Raw genomic sequence first — 18,421 nt, 5'->3', positions numbered from 1 at the left:
AAAATTTTAGAAATAAGGTTTTTCAATTAGAAGAAAATTTTTCTAAGCGGAGTCGCCCCTCGGCAGTGTTTGGCAAGCGCTACGATTGTATTTTTGCCATGAAAATCTATCAGTGAAAACCCATTTGCCTTGCAGATGCCGTTCGGAGTCCGCATAAAACATGTAGGTCCCGTCCGGCCAATTTGTAGGGAAAATCAAGAGGAGCACGACGCAAATTAGGAGAGCAGCTCGGCCTTAGATCTCTTCGGAGGTTATCGCGCCTTACATTTATTTATTTTATTTTTTTTTTTAATCGAGTTACGGCCCAAAATATTTTAAATGAAAATTTTGTTCAAAATTTGATACAGCATAACGATGGATATAGGGTCCCTAAAGGTGTTAGATCTTCCCCAGCCCACTGGTACGCAGAGAAAAAAGCAATTGCCACGATTCGCTAACTCGGTCTTCCAAACTTTTTTATAACGATGTCTGCCGCTGAATTTCATTGTATAGAATTACTTGTTATTTTGGCTAAAACTGTGGACTCAAGAAGTATATCTGAAGAAGAGACCAATAATTTACCTACACAGGACGATATCGTATGATTCGATCAGATGCAGTCACATGCCCTAGATATTTGGACTATCGGTATCGTCAGTTACTCAAACTTTTTAAAGAAAATGGAGGTATTTTCGACGAGCATTTTGTTGAGCACTTTTACTGGCGAATTCAATTCCAACAAAGGGGCTCACCTCACGTGCATGGCATGTATTGGGTCAAGAATGCTCCTAAGATCGATCTTAGCAAACCTGAGAATTTTCCAAATATGTCTCTACAGATGGATCCATAAGTCATTTGGAAAACTTCATTGAGTACCAAAGAAATAACCATAGTCGGCCCAGTACCAGGGAAATAAGAGGACAGCAAAGTTGCCGATTTGGTATCCTATATCCGCTCATGCCTTCCACCCATATATTATTCATGAGATTCAGCATTAATAACCGGAAAGTGCTTATATAAAAACCGGCTTTTAAGAACAGAATGGGCTTATAGAGATATCATCGTTAACTGGCACATATAACATAACCAGTTTAAAACGACACACATTTTTTTTACAGTTTTAGTTTTAAAAACTTCTTATTTTCTACGTCTTTATAATGACGTTTTCACCATTCTCGGCTAGAGCTAACTGACACTTTATTTGACAAAAATCGTCCGTACATCTGTCAAAAAAAGTGCAAGATAACGTTAAATGAAGGCGGTGAAAAGAGCCCTAACCAAACAAAATTTCACACGTTCAATTAAAATTTGTTTGAACAGAAAAATAAACAAAATGTGTATCCATTTTAGAATACAAGAACATAAAAACTATCTTAGCACTTGTTTACGCAAAATTTCGTTGATATTTTTATACTCAATTGCGCATTTTTTTTCTTGACAGTGTAACCGTTGGGCCTAGAAACACGTTTCCATGAACTGGTAACGATTTTCGGTTACATTTACACATTTTCGGCCAACTTTTCTATAACTTTCATGAAAATGAAATTGCCACGATCGTCAAAATTGTAAGTCCTTAAAGCAAAAGAGATAGACCCACCAATAAGCAGACCGAATAGATCAGGATGAAGGGCTCAGTTGATTTAGCCATGTCCGTTTGTATGTTTGTATGCAAACTAGTCCCTCAACTATTGAGATATGTTGATAAATTTGGTGAGTTGGTATATTTAGATGGCCGATTAGAAATTTGTCGGAAACTGGCGGATCGGACCACTATAGCATATACAACCGATTTTTCAGAAAAATGATTTTTGGCATATCTTCCTCAATTTATCAGATTGAAGCTTCAAACATACAGACAGAGGGACGAGCAGAGGACATGGCTAATTGAACTCAGCTCGTCATCCTGATCATTTCGGCATACTTATCGATGGGTCTGTCACGTATTTCTTAAGGACTTACAATTTTGAGATTCGTGACAAACTAAATATACCAATTCGTGAAAGGTATAAAACGTGAAAAAAGTGGAGACAGTGTAGATTCAAATATAAGATTTAAAATAAAATAAATGTAAGGCGCGAAAACCTCCGAAGGGATCTAAGGCCGAGCTTCTCTTCCATTTTGCGTCGTGCTCTTCTTGATTTTCCCTACAAATTGGCCGGACGGGACCTACATGTTGTATGACAACTCCGAACGACATCTGCAAGGCAGATGAGTTTTCACTGAGAGCTTTTCATGGCAGAAATACACTCGAAGCGCTTGAAAAACCTTATTTCTAAAATTTTGATGTTGCTTTGCCCGGGGTGTGAACCCAGGGCATACGGTGTGGTAGGCGGAGCACGCTACCATCACACCACGGTGGCCGCCATGAAACTTGCAATACAGACATAATTTTAACAATTAATAGCAGTCACTTTAACTCGGAAATATATTTATTAAAGCACAGCTGAAAACTAGACATGGGTATTTTGTACAAATTTGCCTTAAACAAATAATAAAATTATTGTTATTTTTTCGGTTCTGCGTCAAATTGTTAAGAACTATTATCAAAATTACCTTTAAAGGCTTTTTGTAAATATTTATGTCAGACTTGAACTTAGCAGACAATTATTTTCATAACATACACATGTATATATACACAACAAAATTTAGTGCAGTGTTAAAACTTTTCGAATTAATATCAACATTTTTTAAACGGTTTTATTTAGCTTGACTTGACAGGCAGGCCGCACGGTCGCATGCACGGCCGTTGTGAACGAATTTTGTAATTGAAATTTAAGTAACTTCCCGATAAGCTACAAGCTTGAAACTTGGAATATAGTTCAGAACCCGATGACAATGCAATAATAAGAAAAAAGTCGCCGCTAGGTGGCGCAAGGATCGAGATTTTCACAAAAATCGTATTTGTGGTCCGATTTGGCTCATATTTGGAACACATAATACATACAATGACAAAAAGCAACCTATGAAAAAAAATCGCCGCTAGGTAGCGCAAGGATCGAGATTTTCACAAAAATCGTATTTGTGGTCCGATTTGGCTCATATTTGGAACACATAATACATACAAGAATGAAAGCGACCTATGAAAAAAATCGCAGCTAGGTGGCGCAAAGATATTAGAAAAAATCGTTTTTCTGGTACGATTTGGTCAATATTTGGAACACATAATACATACATGAATAGGAAGCGACCTATGATGTCCGATTTGGCTCATATTTGGAGGACTTAGATTGTAACAAATTGTCAGGAAAGAGTCCCTGTAATAATGAATCACTAAATGAACTAAATAGAATGAGAAATAATAGGCAATTAAATAAAGACTAAAAACTTGAAAATAAAAAAATTTAAAAAAAATTTTTTAGTTAAACGGATTTAATGGAAACAATACTTACATGAAGTAATAATAATATTAAAAGCTAGAAAATAATTAGGTAGGTGCTAGGTACTAGTCATCATACTCATCATCAATCTAGGGCGTTGATCAGACAATTAACCGTTTAACTTAACATTTTTTTTTTTTTGATTATTTTATTCTTTATTATTCTAGCTTTCATGAAATGGTATATGGACGACGATATAAATTGATTTAGCCATGCCCGTCTGTCTGTTTGAACGCAAACTTGTCCCTCAATTTTTGGGATATCTTTATGAAATTTGGTGAGCGGGTATGTATTTGTTTCCGATCAGACCTATGTCGTAACCGACCGGATCGGACCACTGTAGCATATATCCTCCATAACACCGATTTGTCAGAAAAGGGTTTTTTTTGTAATATCTTCCTGGATTTATCAGACAGAAGCTCAAAATTTACTAGATGCGTTGCTTTCACACCGAACGTCGAGGATTCAGGACCCAGCAGACGTAACTTTACTCAATCTGCATAACTTTTAAGAAGATTTTACCTCTTAGTCTCCCTCTGGCTGGCGACAATCCTTGAGTTGAACCCTCCTAGAGGGTGCCGGCTGGTAATAGTCACTACAGTAACCCCGCTAGGGGAGTGTTAGCTGAGTTCAGGACGCAGGCCATTAGTGCTTTAGCTCCTTAATAGCTCTAGCATATGGTAGTGGCTCTTGAACGTGGCATCAATGTGGGGGCCGGACCGGTGGTGTTATGTGTTGCCATACCGATGGTCAGCCTGGCTGAGGGCCCCCTCAAATAGACCAGTCACTAACGGAGGCCTCTAGGAACCAGGCCACACCCAGTTGTAATTTTGGCCTTACCCAAGGTATAGCGGATCTCTGCCTGGGGTGGACGATGCCCTTCTCCGCAAATCGTGGGATTCAGTGATGGAGTTTAAAAGCCAAAATAAAAATAATTGTAACGAGGCCGGAACTCGTAAAAAGCAGGAAGGGATAACACCCATCAATCCGGGAGCTCGTGTGATGCAGGGCCCCTCTCCGGCGGGGCGTGGCTATTGCGGGTGGTGCGCAAAGGCTTCAGGCGGCGGCGGAGTCTTTCACATGGCCCATGGCTTTGGGCGGCGACTGGACCCGCTGCCTCTGCTAGTAAACTTCTCGGTAGGCAGTTTTCTACCGGGGGAGCTGCTAGCACGGGGGAGCCGCCCGCCCGACTGCCTCCGGCTACGCCAACGGCATACACCCAAAAGAAGGATAGGCCACCTCCATCACAGATGCGCAGTAGGCATAGGCATTATTTGCTCTATATGGCATTGCCTAGGGATGTTGAGGGGTTAGGGGCAGAAATTGAGTGGGCGAAATATATAGTGCCCTATTTTTAGAAGTCTGCTCCGGTGAAGGAACAAGCCTCCGGTAAGCGCAACCGTTCGATGGAGGTTGCGCAGAATGCTCCCAAGAGGTTTAGGGTCAAAGGCTCCTCATTGCTAAAAGTAGCATCCTTGTGGAGGTCTTTGGATCTAATCCTGAGAAGGAGCAGGTCTTCAAGGATAAATGGGACTAGATAAGGACCAAAATGGCCAGTTTTTCAGTCGCCTTGTTAAGGAAGGAACTTGGACCCCCACCTGCTTGCAAAGAGGTGGGTTGGTATTAGGGGCAAGTTAAGTTGGTGGCCTGCGATGACCACAGGTCAGCCGACTTATACGAAAGGCGGTGGCTAGATTGGGTGAGTTCTATCGTGGGGTGATGCTCATGGCTGTAGATTTTAGGGACATCCCATCTATGTCGAAAGCTGGGGTCTGGATTCCATCCCAGGATGATCCAGAGGGAGTCCTTGAGGTCATAAGGATCTTCAACCCCGAGCTACCTTGCTCTGGTTGGAGAGTCCTGAAGCTGGAGCATAGCACCAGGGCGATGCGTCAGGCGATAATCCTGCTCAACAAGGAGCCACTTCCTTGTTTGGAGCACGCGGATGGCGCTATTAAATTCGGTTGTGACATCGTGAAGATTAATATGTACTCCAACGATTTGAAGGCGGCCTATGATCCGGAGCTGGAGATAGAGCCTGAAAACGCGTAGAGCGAGAAAGAAGAGGACGCAGAACCTAACAAGGTCAGTCCGACGGATGACACGCTAGGCGGGGATGCGTCGTCGCTCTCCTCGCAAATGCTGGACAGACCCACTGCTTAAACTGGAGAGGAGCCAATGTCTGATGAAGACGGCGATTCGACAGTGGTGAAGGTAGTCGGTGCTCGGCTTAGTGCGAGTCCTACAAATAAACTTCCACCATCGTAAAACAGCATATGCTGCGCTGCTGGTCCATTTTTCCAGTCGCGTGGCTGAAATAGCCCTTATCCAGGAGCCTTGGGTAGTAGAGCATAAGATGTGTGGGCTGAAGGCGGCAGGGTTGGCGTTTGTAAGTGGTATCACACGTGGGAAACCGAGAGCTTGCATCTTGGTAAGATCTGATATAAATTTTCTTTTTCTACCCCAGTTTAGCGACGAGGATGCTACAACTTTGCCATTGATGGTCGGTGGTACGGATGTTCATCTGACGTCCGTCTACTTTCTTCACGAGGTTTCTGCTCCGACGGAGCTAGTCTGCAAGATAGCTCGAACGCCAATTGGCGTATCTTTAGTGAGGAGATTCAAAAGAGGCTCTCTGTATCTAGTGTTCATATTCCCCAGAAATCTGTATAGCTGGATAATATGGCTCACTTGTATACGAAGGCATGCGGGGAGGCTCTTAATAAGGCCTGGCCTAGGAAGAAATCTAGGGGTAAGACCAAACCACCATCGTGGAACCCGGACCTACACGATCGACACAAGAATTGTCGGAAAGCATTCAATCTTGCTAAAGCCTCGGGGGAGGCTGAAAAATGGGATGAATACAAAATGATGCTCGGGGATTATAAGAAACTGCTAATGTCGTCGAAGAGGACCTCCTGGCGGAAGTTTTGTAGCGAAATGGAGACGGTGTCTGGGGATCCAGGTTCAGGAGTGTGTCCCTGGATGCCTGCAAGGATCTGATGGGACATGGACGTATTCGGCAGAGAGCACCCTTCGCCTGCTCCTGAGTACGCACTTTCCGGGTGCTAGTGATGAAGAAATGATTCCAGGGAAACTCATACTGGACTATAATGCCGTTTAAGCCCTTCAAAGCACCAGGGCTGGGTGGATTGGCCCCAGTACAACTCCAGAAAAAAATCGAGCTGAGTTCTTTGTGGTTCTTTAACATCTTCAAAGGAGTTTGTGCTCTTAACCATATTGCACGGGGTTGGAACGATTCAAGGGTCACCCTTATACCAAAAGCTGGAAAGCTGGTCACCCGACTCCTAAAGACTTCAGACCGATATGTCTGACATCCTTCCAGCTGAATACACTCGAGAGGTTAATGGACTCCAGATTTAGGGAGTCCTTGGAGGGAAAGTTATCGACATCGTAGCATGCGTATATAAAAGGGAAGTACACAGAGACCGTTTTGAATGCAGTTATCTCCTAGATTTAGAAGTTCTTGGCATTCAAGGACCTTCTTGGACATTCCGCCCTCCTACCCCTTAGATCCATGAGGAGTTCTGGGTCACCAGAGCCTCGGCTGTTAATGAATCAGGATTCGCCACTGATAGGTGAGGTTGACAATTAGGTTTGGAGAAGCCATATATTGCGCTGGCAACCTGAAAGGGCTGTACTACACAACCCCTTGAATCTGGTATTTTAGTCGCCTCTTATGGCAAGCATACCTAACGCGGGTATATTCTGACCCCCTAACCCGCTGGGGGTTAGCTCTTGGTTCTTCTTGAGAAGGACGGATGCAGCAAGGTAATCGCATGTGCAGATGATCTCGCGCTGTTAGTTAGGTGACACTATGCGATTTAATGCAAACTAAGCTGAGACTGGTGGAGAACTGGAAGAGGAGTAAAGGTCTATCGGTGAATTCAGCCAAAACTGAACTGGTTCTCTTCACTAGGAAACATAAGATACCTGTGTTGCAGCTGCGGGTACTAGCGGGTACGACCTTGACACTTAGTGCCTCTGCCAAATACTTAGGAGTAATATTTGATTGGAAACTATCCTGGAAAGAAAACGCTCAGGAGCGTGTGGTGAAAGCAACGGTGGTACTGTGCAGCTGTAGGGGAGCTGTTGCACGAAGATGGGGATTATCGCCGGATATTACCCATGGCTCTACCTTGCTGTGGTTAGAGCAATCCTTCTGTACGGGGCTTTGGTCTGGTGGACTAGCTTAGATACAAAATCCTACCTACGAATATTGCAGAAAGTACATAGAAGTGCTCTAGTCTGCGTGGTGGGTGCTCTGCACACCACCCCTGCGGAGGCGCTGGATACTTTTTTAATGTGATGCCAATAAATTTAATGACCAAGCAATGTGCGGCCTTTTCTGCTATACGGCTGCGACAGTTATCCGGCTGTAGACACAATGTGGTTGCCCATGCAGCCATCCTTAAGTATCTGCATTCGCCTTCGTCGGACTATTGCGCTCCGACTGTGTTTTTCGATATGAATTACGAAGTTGTTATCCTGGATAGGGATTATTGGTCGAAGGAACCGCCGGACCTGAGCGATAGGCTGCAGGTATATACTGACGGCTCCAAACTGGATAAAACGGTGAACAGTGGGGTCTTTGCACCTAAACTAGGGTGGAATCTATACTTTAGCCTACCCGATCATTGAAGTGTCTTTCAGGCGGAGGTGGCTGTTATAAATAAGGCCATTGATCCAGTTCACGGCAATAATAAAATTTGTATTTACTCTGACAACCAGGCTGCACTAAAAGCGCTTCAATCGGCTACATGTAAGTCCAGGACAGTAGAAAAATGCCGCAAATCTCTTAACGAGATCGCTGAGCAAGCTTCCCTCAGTCTGGTATGGGTGCTTGGACACTCTGGGCAATGGCATGGCTGACGAACTTGCAAGAGGAGGCGCATCCGTTCCGCTTTCGTCGTCCTGAAAGGTATTGAACATGCCGCTCGCGAACTGTAAGCTCACTTTGAAAGGAATTTTTCTTAGAGATGCGGGTGTGAGATGGAACAATCTCGAATCCTGCTACCACTGCTACCACCAAGAAGTCTCCTTCTTCTTTGATGAGGGGATATATCTCTGGTGGTTGGACTTATAACCGGAAATATAGCAATCGGGAAGCATGCAAAACGGATGGGTGCTCCTTATAATGATTACTGCAGAGCTTCACTTCACTTCTTCCACTTAAGTACACATTCAAAATATATTAGCATTGAAAATTAATAAGGAGTGCAGTTTGAAAATGTGCGAAAATTAACGATTTTCCATTGAATGCCTATGGACTTTGTCATTGTACTTCTAAGCCAGGCTTTTATTCTCCACAAGTTAGTTGAAATAAAATATCTTCAGGACATAAATGTGGAACAGATGAAGGCCTGAAGGTTTAATGTGGCCACATAAATCGTTCCCGAGATGGTCGGGCTAGCACCTTGATGGTTTTGTGGTACCGGAGCGTACCGGATCTGTATCCGGCAAAGGACCATCACATCGATAACACTCCCCAAATCCTTCGAGGAGCAACCTTATCGCTACAACAACAACAACAACAAAAACAGTAAGAAATGTTATCTTTAAAATCCATAGCGTAAAGAAAACTCCTTACCCTAAGTTTAAAATTTACAAACTATAAAACATGTTGCCAATAATTTTCTTTTTCATTTTACAGAAGTATGTTTTATAGCACTTTTTATTAAGTTCAAAATACTTATGACGCAATTTAGCATATCGAATATAATCCGAATGTAAACCAGTCTTCTTATATAATTTAAAGTAAAATGACCTTTTGTTATACAAAGGCTTTAGTTCTTTAGTGATCCAGGCTTGCATTGATTCATCGAATGAACAAATACGTTTGGACACACACTTTTCATATAAATTATGAATGGTACCATTAAAATATAAAACGTTCTAATCGACATCCGCATTATATTGAGACCAAGTTATTTTAGAAGCTATCGCGCACTAAGAGCTTAAACTTCGAGAAGAAACGTGGTATTTTCTATCATGCAAGGAAGCCACAGATATATATTCAAGATTGCCATTATGACTCAACCCTGTCAGATTAATTATTTTTTATAATTTATACTTATAATTATAAACACAATTAATTATTGCTTTCAAGGCTAATCCCCGTATTTGTTTGAATCCAATGCAAGTAGGAAGTTACACGCGTATGTGCAGCTGGTACATCAGCTTCACATCCACTGTGATGTTTAAAACTCATAATACCAATTTGAAGATTTGAAGATGCCAACACCAATGGGCCACCAGAATCACCATCACAAGATCCAATACGATTGACAGTGGCAGTACACATTTTTCCGGCCTCGATCCATGTACCATATGTTCTAGCACATACTTCGTTCGAGATCACTTTAAAATGGGCGAACTTTAAAACAGGTGCATTTAAATCCAATGGGGATGTATCAGAGGAACGACCCCATCCAGAAGCCACTACAGTTTCATCAACGTAAGTGGGGTAGCATGGAGCACAGTTTGGTAGGGACACCGGTCGAATGGCAGCTGAATATTTGACAGCTGGAATTTGTATCAAAGCTATATCATTTATTCCAGTTTTCGTATCGAATTTCGCATGATTTTTAATATTACATTTGTCTACCGTCAGGCGTGCGGAGCCTTCATAGCATGCGATGCTGCCTAAGTATACGGTCACATTCATTGCGCTGAAATTGAAAGGATTGACTAGATTGACTGATTGCGTATAGACAGTACGTTATTGGGTGATTAAATTATTAATTGTCTCACACCCCAAAACATACAGTACATATAATTCAAAACTTACGTTAAAGTACAATGAGCAGCCGTCAGCACCCATTCATTGCTTATAAGAGATCCACCACAAAATAGGAACATTTCACCATCATACACCGACACCCCAGCTTGATAAGGAAACTGATTAGCAGTAGCCGTTTGACCATTTGTTATACGTGAACTTACAACTACCTTTTGCACCATAGACCCTAAGCGTTCACGTTGTGTGTCTCTAGGTCCCCGAATTTCGAACGCCGAGGCGATGCATGGTAGGAGCGACAAAGCTATCAACGATTTCATGTTATTGCTGTTCAAGCAATTTCAGACTGACTAAAACATAAGCTATTTCGGTTTATTTGTAGTATAGTTTAATAGCGTACTATGGGATAGTTTGCAATATTTTGTCATAATATTATATATATTTGGCTGCGCAACAAACGAGAGCTTATTTTCTGTTGATTACGAATACTTCACCTTAACTCCAAAGTTTCAATCGGCCAAGAAACACTAGAACAGTGAGAGTAAGAGCAAGAATTAAGCTTCACAAAAAACTCAGAGACAGATTAAGGGAAATAGGCAATCAGAAGTATAACTATACTTTACTTCGGAAAAATTTTTATATTAGACGCTATGCTAAAATTAAAAATACATATTAATTAGTTTAATGTATATTATTTCAAAATTTTATTTTAGTTATACTTTCAAAGATAAAGCCCTGTGTTTTCCTTAATCAAATCCAAGCAGTGGAGAACACGAGTATGTCCATTTGGTAATTCAACATCGCATCCTTCGGCTGTATTAAATGGTGCAATACTAACTTGAATGTTTGCAGTTGTCAACACTAATGTACCACCAGAATCACCAGTACAAATAGATATACTATTGAGAGTAGCAGTGCCAATTTTACCAGAATATATGAAAGATTCACCATAGACAGCTGTACATGCTTCGTTCGAGATTACTTTAAAATTTGCAAACTGTAAAGTCTGAAAATCAGCAACAGTACGGCCCCATCCAGCCATACCAACTGTTTCGCACTCGTATGCGGAGTAAGATGAAGCATGTATTTCTAATTCCAAGAATTTGAAATGCCGGAGCGAAGCACAGCAGGAGCGACAAAGCGACGACTTTATATTGCTGCCGTTTAAGGAAATTTAGACCGATAAACACATTGGTAAATTGTTTACTTATTTATAGTACGAGCCGGACCCGTGCGCATCTTGCGCAACAAATATAAGAGTCTCATATCAAATATCAACATAAATCAGCTATCCTATCAATCAAACACTTATAAACTTACATGCGCTTGCGCTGCCACCTGGCGAATGACAGCACCTGCCGGTAATGCAGTGTTACTTGTAATCAAATATTCACAATAGTGCCATAGTACAAATATATTTCTTTGTGTGCTCACACTCGTTAATTCTTAACAAGTTAACTTAATAAAATATAGCTAAATAAAAGAACTACAACTAATAATGCCCAAAGTTCGCTTATAGAACAAATCCTCATCTTCACAACCAAACCAACCGATTCGAAATAAGAACGAAAAAGGGACCTGTGCATAAAAACAGCAATTAGAAATAACAGTTAAGTGGTGAACTATCGAGTTCTTATTTTCTACATCTTTTTAATTACGTTTTCGTCATCTTCGGCTATGGCTTAACTGACACTTTGTCTGACAAAAATCCTCCGTAGATCTGTCAAAAAAATCGCAAGATAACGGTAACTGTTTTCAACAGCCCTAACTAGACAAAATTTCACGCGCTCAATTAAAATTTGTTTGAACAGAAAAATCAACAAAATGTGAATCCATTTTAAAATACAACAACTTAAAAATAATATTAGCACTTGTTTACACAAAATTTCGTTAATTGCGCATTTTTTGTTTTCTTGACAGTATAACCGTTGGGCCCAGAAGCACGTTTCCATGAACTGGTAACAACTTTCGGTTACATTTACACATTTTCGGGCAACTTTTCTATACCTTTCATGAAAATGAAATTTTATATTAACTTTGTCACGATACTCAAAATTGTAAGTCCTTAAAGCAGAAGAGATAGACCCACCAATAAGGATGAAAAGCTGAGTTGATGTAGCTATGTCCGTCTGTATGTTTGTATGCAAACTAGTCCCTCAGTTATTGAGATATCTTAATAAATTTGGTGAGTGGGTATATTTATATGTCCGATTAGACATTTGTCGGAACCTGACGGATCGGACCACTATAGCATATACAATCGAGTTTTCAGAAAATGTGAGTTTTGGCATATCTTCCTCAATTTATCAGATTGAAGCTTCAAACATACAGACAGAGGGACGAGCAGAGGACATGGCTAATTGAACTCAGCTCGTCATCCTGATCATTTCGGCATACTTATCGATGGGTCTGTCACGTATTTCTTAAGGACTTACAATTTTGAGATTCGTGACAAACTAAATATACCAATTCGTGAAAGGTATAAAACGTGAAAAAAGTGGAGACAGTGTAGATTCAAATATAAGATTTAAAATAAAATAAATGTAAGGCGCGAAAACCTCCGAAGGGATCTAAGGCCGAGCTTCTCTTCCATTTTGCGTCGTGCTCTTCTTGATTTTCCCTACAAATTGGCCGGACGGGACCTACATGTTGTATGACAACTCCGAACGGCATCTGCAAGGCAGATGAGTTTTCACTGAGAGCTTTTCATGGCAGAAATACACTCGAAGCGCTTGAAAAACCTTATTTCTAAAATTTTGATGTTGCTTTGCCCGGGGTGTGAACCCAGGGCATACGGTGTGGTAGGCGGAGCACACTACCATCACACCACGGTGGCCGCCATGAAACTTGCAATACAGACATAATTTTAACAATTAATAACAGTCACTTTAACTCGGAAATATATTTATTAAAGCACAGCTGAAAACTAGACATGGGTATTTTGTACAAATTTGCCTTAAACAAATAATAAAATTTATGAAAGTGTTATTTTTTCAGTTCTGCGTCAAATTGTTAAGATCTATTATCAAAATTACCTTTAAAGGCTTTTTGTAAATATTTATGTCAGACTTGAACTTAGCAGACAATTATTTTCATAACATACACATGTATATATACACAACAAAATTTAGTGCAGTGTTAAAACTTTTCGAATTAATATCAACATTTTTTAAACGGTTTTATTTAGCTTGACTTGACAGGCAGGCCGCACGGTCGCATGCACGGCCGTTGTGAACGAATTTTGTAATTGAAATTTAAGTAACTTTCCGATAAGCTACAAGCTTGAAACTTGGAATATAGTTCAGAACCCGATGACAATGCAATAATAAGAAAAAAGTCGCCGCTAGGTGGCGCAAGGATCGAGATTTTCACAAAAATCGTATTTGTGGTCCGATTTGGCTCATATTTGGAACACATAATACATACAATGACAAAAAGCAACCTATGAAAAAAAAATCGCCGCTAGGTAGCGCAAGGATCGAGATTTTCACAAAAATCGTATTTGTGGTCCGATTTATCTCATATTTGGAACACATAATACATACAAAAATAGAAAGCGACCTATGAAAAACTCGCCGCTAGGTGGCGCAAGGGTCGAGATATTCACAAAAATCGTATTTGTGGTCCGATTTGGCTCATATTTGGAACACATAGTACATACAAGAATGAAAGCGACCTATGAAAAAAATCGCAGCTAGGTGGCGCAAAGATATTAGAAAAAATCGTTTTTCTGGTCCGATTTGGTCAATATTTGGAACACATAATACATACATGAATAGGAAGCGACCTATGATGTCCGATTTGGCTCATATTTGGAGGACTTAGATTGTAACAAATTGTCAGGAAAGAGTCCCTGTAATAATGAATCACTAAATGAACTAAATAGAATGAGAAATAATAGGCAATTAAATAAAGACTAAAAACTTGAAAATAAAAAAATTAAAAAAAAATTTTTTAGTTAAACGGATTTAATGGAAACAATACTTACATGAAGTAATAATAATATTAAAAGCTAGAAAATAATTAGGTAGGTGCTAGGTACTAGTCATCATACTCATCATCAATCTAGGGCGTTGATCAGACAATTAACCGTTTAACTTAACATTTTTTTTTTTTTAATTATCTTATTCTTTATTATTCTAGCTGTCATGAAATGGTATATGGATGACGATATAAATTGATTTAGCCATGCCCGTCTGTCTGTTTGAATGCAAACTTGTCCCTCAATTTTTGAGATATCTTGATGAAATTTGGTGAGCGGGTAAGTATTTGTTTCCGATCAGATTTATGTCGGAACCCAGCGGATCGGACCACTATAGCATATATCCTCCATAAACCTTTTTCTCAAAAAGGAGGTTTTTTATAATATCTTCCTGCATTTATAGACAGCAGCTCAAAATTTACTAGATGCTTTGCTTTCACACCTAACATCGAGGTTTCAAGACCCGGCAGATGTAACTTTAGTCTATCTGCATGACTACTCGTGCCTTAGGAGAGAATAATCCCCCTAGAACTGCAATTGAAGAAATAAATCCAGGTGGCCTTGATACTTTTCTCAATAATATTCCAGTAGAAAATCTGGACATAAATCCTTTGACTATTGCACCAGGCGAAAGCCAAAGACCCGTGGATATCATTCAAGATAACAACTCTTAGGAACTGTCATTCGCAAGCATTTACGCTGGAAAGAAGCGAACTTGTACAAAAAATACAGCAAGACTGTTCGATCTGAGATTCGTTGCTACGATAGAAGGGCTTGCACTATTCCTAAGCTTTTCTATAATTACAAAAAGTTAGAAATGCTTCAGATAAAGAATAGTACATCATTTTCCTACGAAAATTGTATGCAAGAAATCGAGTTACGGCCCAAAATATTTTAAATGTGAGATCTTCCCCAGCTCACTGGGAAGCAGAGAAAAAAGTAGTTGCCATGATTCATAAATTCGGTCTTTCAACCTTTTTTATAACGTTGTCTGCCACTGAATCTCTTTAGATAGAATTACTGCCTATTTTGGCTAAAACTGTGGACTCAAGAAGTATTTCTGAAGAAGAGTCTATTCAGGAAAGCCAATTGGTCCGAGCTAATCAGCAAGATTTCAAAAATTACCTGGCCTGAGTAAAACGGGTATATTGAAGTGAGCGTATCTTACTTTAACAATGCGCTCCACGATATTTTTCACAAATGCATACCTTTATCGGACACCTCAACAGTTAAATCAACTGCTAGGTGTACTAAAACATCTGAAAAAAAACAAAAGTCTCAATTGTGTTGTTAGTGTAGAAATGAGAAAAACTGAATTAAGCATGAAAACAAATACCAGCAGGATAGCCTAGTGGTTAAAGGCAACTGCAGTTTCACCATGTGATTCACGGTTCGAATCCCGGTGAAACCTTTGATAACATTACAAAATTTGTCTGATGATGATTACGTTGGCGGTTTCCGAAATGGTTCCATCGCAATATGCCAGTAAATGTTTCTTTCTTTTCAGTTTCTCTTAAAAAACATAATAATGAAATTCAATTATTATAAGCCGGTGTTAAGCTCATGAATTCTTAAATATAAGTATAAACTGAACACACCATTAAACAAACATATATAATTATGTAAAACTGAGCCCGAGTTTACAAAACTTCTCATTCGCAACGAAGAAGAACTTTACAAAAAAAAACAAAATCTACATGGCACACAAATTAATATAGAGAAAAAATGTCTCAATTGCGTTGTTTGTGTAGAAATGAGAAAAACTGAATTAAGCATGAAAACAAATACCAGCAGGATAGCCTAATGGTTAAAGGCAACTGCAGTTTCACCATGTGATTCACGGTGGTTCCACCGCAGTATGCCAGCAAATGTTTCTTTCTTTTCAGTTTCTCTTAGAAAACATAATAATTGAAATTCAGTTATTATAAGCCGGTGTTAAGCTCATGAATTCTTAAATAAAAGACGCGTTTGTTCAAGCGATACAAACTATCTGGTACAAGAACTGCCTATGCTGCTTACTCTATATTACGTCATAAATATAACACCCTAAACAGCAGTTCTTATAAAGTGTATATTCGTAGGATTAGGAGTCAAATTTTTTGTAACCCTAAGGCGTTTTACAGTTTCGTTAACTCGAGAAGAAAGACTAAAGGGTTTCCTTCTACAATGAAGCTTAAAGATCATACTTCGAGCGATAATGCCATACTAGCTAATATGTTTGCAGATTATTTCAAATCTAACTATTCTAATTCATCCGATTCGGTGCCGTCAGATTATACATTTAGTTTGTCCACACTGAATTCAGCATTAGTTCCTTTTATTAGTGCGGGGATGTTCTTTGGCATCTGGATAATCTGAAAATATCTTACATTTCTGACCCGATCAAATTCCGCGAGTTGTGCTAAAAACTTGTGCACAATACTTATATCGACCTTTAGCTTGTTTATTTAATGCCTCCCTGAAGCAAGGGATGTTTGCTATGAAGTGGAAAGAGTCATTTATAATTCCTCTCCATAAGAGTGGCAGCAGATCTTGTGTCACAAATTACAGAGGAATAGCTAAACTCAATGCCATTCCCAAGCTATTCGAAGCGATTGTCACAAAGCAACTGGCGTTTAGTCTATCTTCGTTAGTTGACTATCACAGCACGGATTTTGTAAGGGAAAGTCAACAGTGTCTAACCTTCTAGGGTTCACGACCCTTGTATCCAATAGATTTTAATCTAACTGCGAAATTGATGTTATTTACACAGATTTTAGTAAGGCGCTTGATAAAATATCCCATTCTCTACTCTTACACAAACTCGACCGGTTAGCCTTTCCTCCATTACTTCTCTCTTGGGTTTCTTCTTATTTGAATAAACGTAAACAAACAGTTATTTAACTGTTGGTACAAATTTATCAATGTAACTTCTGGTATTCCACAAGGTAGCCATCTTCGGCCAGTGTTATTCCTGCTATTCATTAACGACGTACCAAGTGTTTTGAAGCACTGTAAGCCGTTGATGTATGCGGATGACGTGAAACTTATTATGCCGATCCACTCACCAGAGGATAGAGCACGTCTTCAGTTGGATCTGCACAGCCTAGTTGTATAGTGTAATGCTAACCGCATGTCACTAAACCTTCCGAAGTGTAAGTTCATGTGTTTTACACGGAAAACCTTTAAATCCAATGAGTACGTGATTGGAGATTATGTTATTAAGCAAGTCACCAACTTCACTGACTTAAGTGTTACAATGGACCCTAAGCTTTACCTTAGGTTACATATGGAAACTTGCATTAACAGGGCTAAAGGTATTTTGGCGTTCGTGAAAAGGTGGTGTAATGATCCGCACGTTACTAAAACTCTGTTTACATCATTGGCGAGGCCAATATTGAAATATGTTTCGATAATCTGGAGCCCATGTTATCAAATTCACTGCGATAAACTCGAATCTGTCCAAAAACAGTTTTTGCTTTTTGCTTTGAAACACTTGCCTTGGGACATGTCAAGGAATCTTCCACCGTACTGCTGCTGGTTAAAACTATTACAGGTGCATACATTACAGAGCCGTAGGGAGATGCTTAATGTCTTATTTATAGTAAAACTCTTAAGAGGGATGATAGCTATCCCATTTCTGCTTGGCGAAATTAAGTTCAACGTGCCAGTCAGACCGTCTAGATATTTTCAACAACTGCGTGTAATTACATGCAGTTGGAACTTCGAAATGCATGACCCACTTCGTGACATTTTTCATGATTTCAATAATCACTGAAAAAACTTAGATTAATGCGATCCTATTTTCAGAATTAAAAAGTACCTACTTACTACCTTAAATATGAAAGGTGCAACCCCCTATACCTCCGTGTGTCTTTGTATTTGAATGATTTAATACATAAGTATTTCAGTAAATTTTTGTATATATTATATATTTAAGTTGTCAAATATTTTTGTTTTTATACTATACTATATTTAGTCTGATTCATTGTTAAATTTGTAGACTAATAACTTAATAAAAAAATAACTTACCTACACAAGAACGATATGGTCTGATTCGATCAGATATTTCGACTACCGTTATCGTCATTTGCTCAAGCTTTTTAAAGAAAATGGAGGTATTTTCGAAGGGGCTCACCTCACGTGCATGACATGTATTGGCTCAAGCATGCTCCTAAGATCGATCTTGGTGAACCGTTGGAAAAAGCAGCCTTATATCATCTGGTATACTCAATTACCGTTTTAATCGCGTACCTGGATCAAATCCAAGCTCTTGGAAGGTACTTCTTTGCGCTCCTACGGGAAAAGCAGCATTTGGGATAGGCGGTTTGACACTGCATTCTA

The 18,421-nt window shown here is 39.7% G+C and overlaps 2 protein-coding genes across 8 annotated transcripts in view; both read right to left on the bottom strand.

Annotated features, from left to right (window-relative positions):
• The window catches only part of Con (Connectin), a 293,371-nt gene that overhangs the window by 191,674 nt on the left and 83,276 nt on the right, over positions 1 to 18,421 (bottom strand). The window lies entirely within an intron of this gene.
• On the bottom strand, positions 9,021 to 10,438 carry LOC137253333 (collagenase-like). Its single transcript, XM_067790076.1, has 2 exons — positions 10,168 to 10,438; positions 9,021 to 10,048 (listed from the first exon to the last, which is right to left on the bottom strand). Exons 1-2 carry the CDS (start codon positions 10,434 to 10,436, stop codon positions 9,469 to 9,471), a joined length of 849 nt encoding a protein of 282 aa, XP_067646177.1. The 5' UTR covers positions 10,437 to 10,438; the 3' UTR covers positions 9,021 to 9,468.

The sequence above is a fragment of the Eurosta solidaginis genome, chromosome 5 (genome assembly GCF_040869045.1).
Source record: "Eurosta solidaginis isolate ZX-2024a chromosome 5, ASM4086904v1, whole genome shotgun sequence".
Taxonomy (NCBI): Eukaryota; Metazoa; Arthropoda; class Insecta; order Diptera; family Tephritidae; genus Eurosta; species Eurosta solidaginis.
This window is presented reverse-complemented; position numbering and strand designations above follow the sequence as displayed.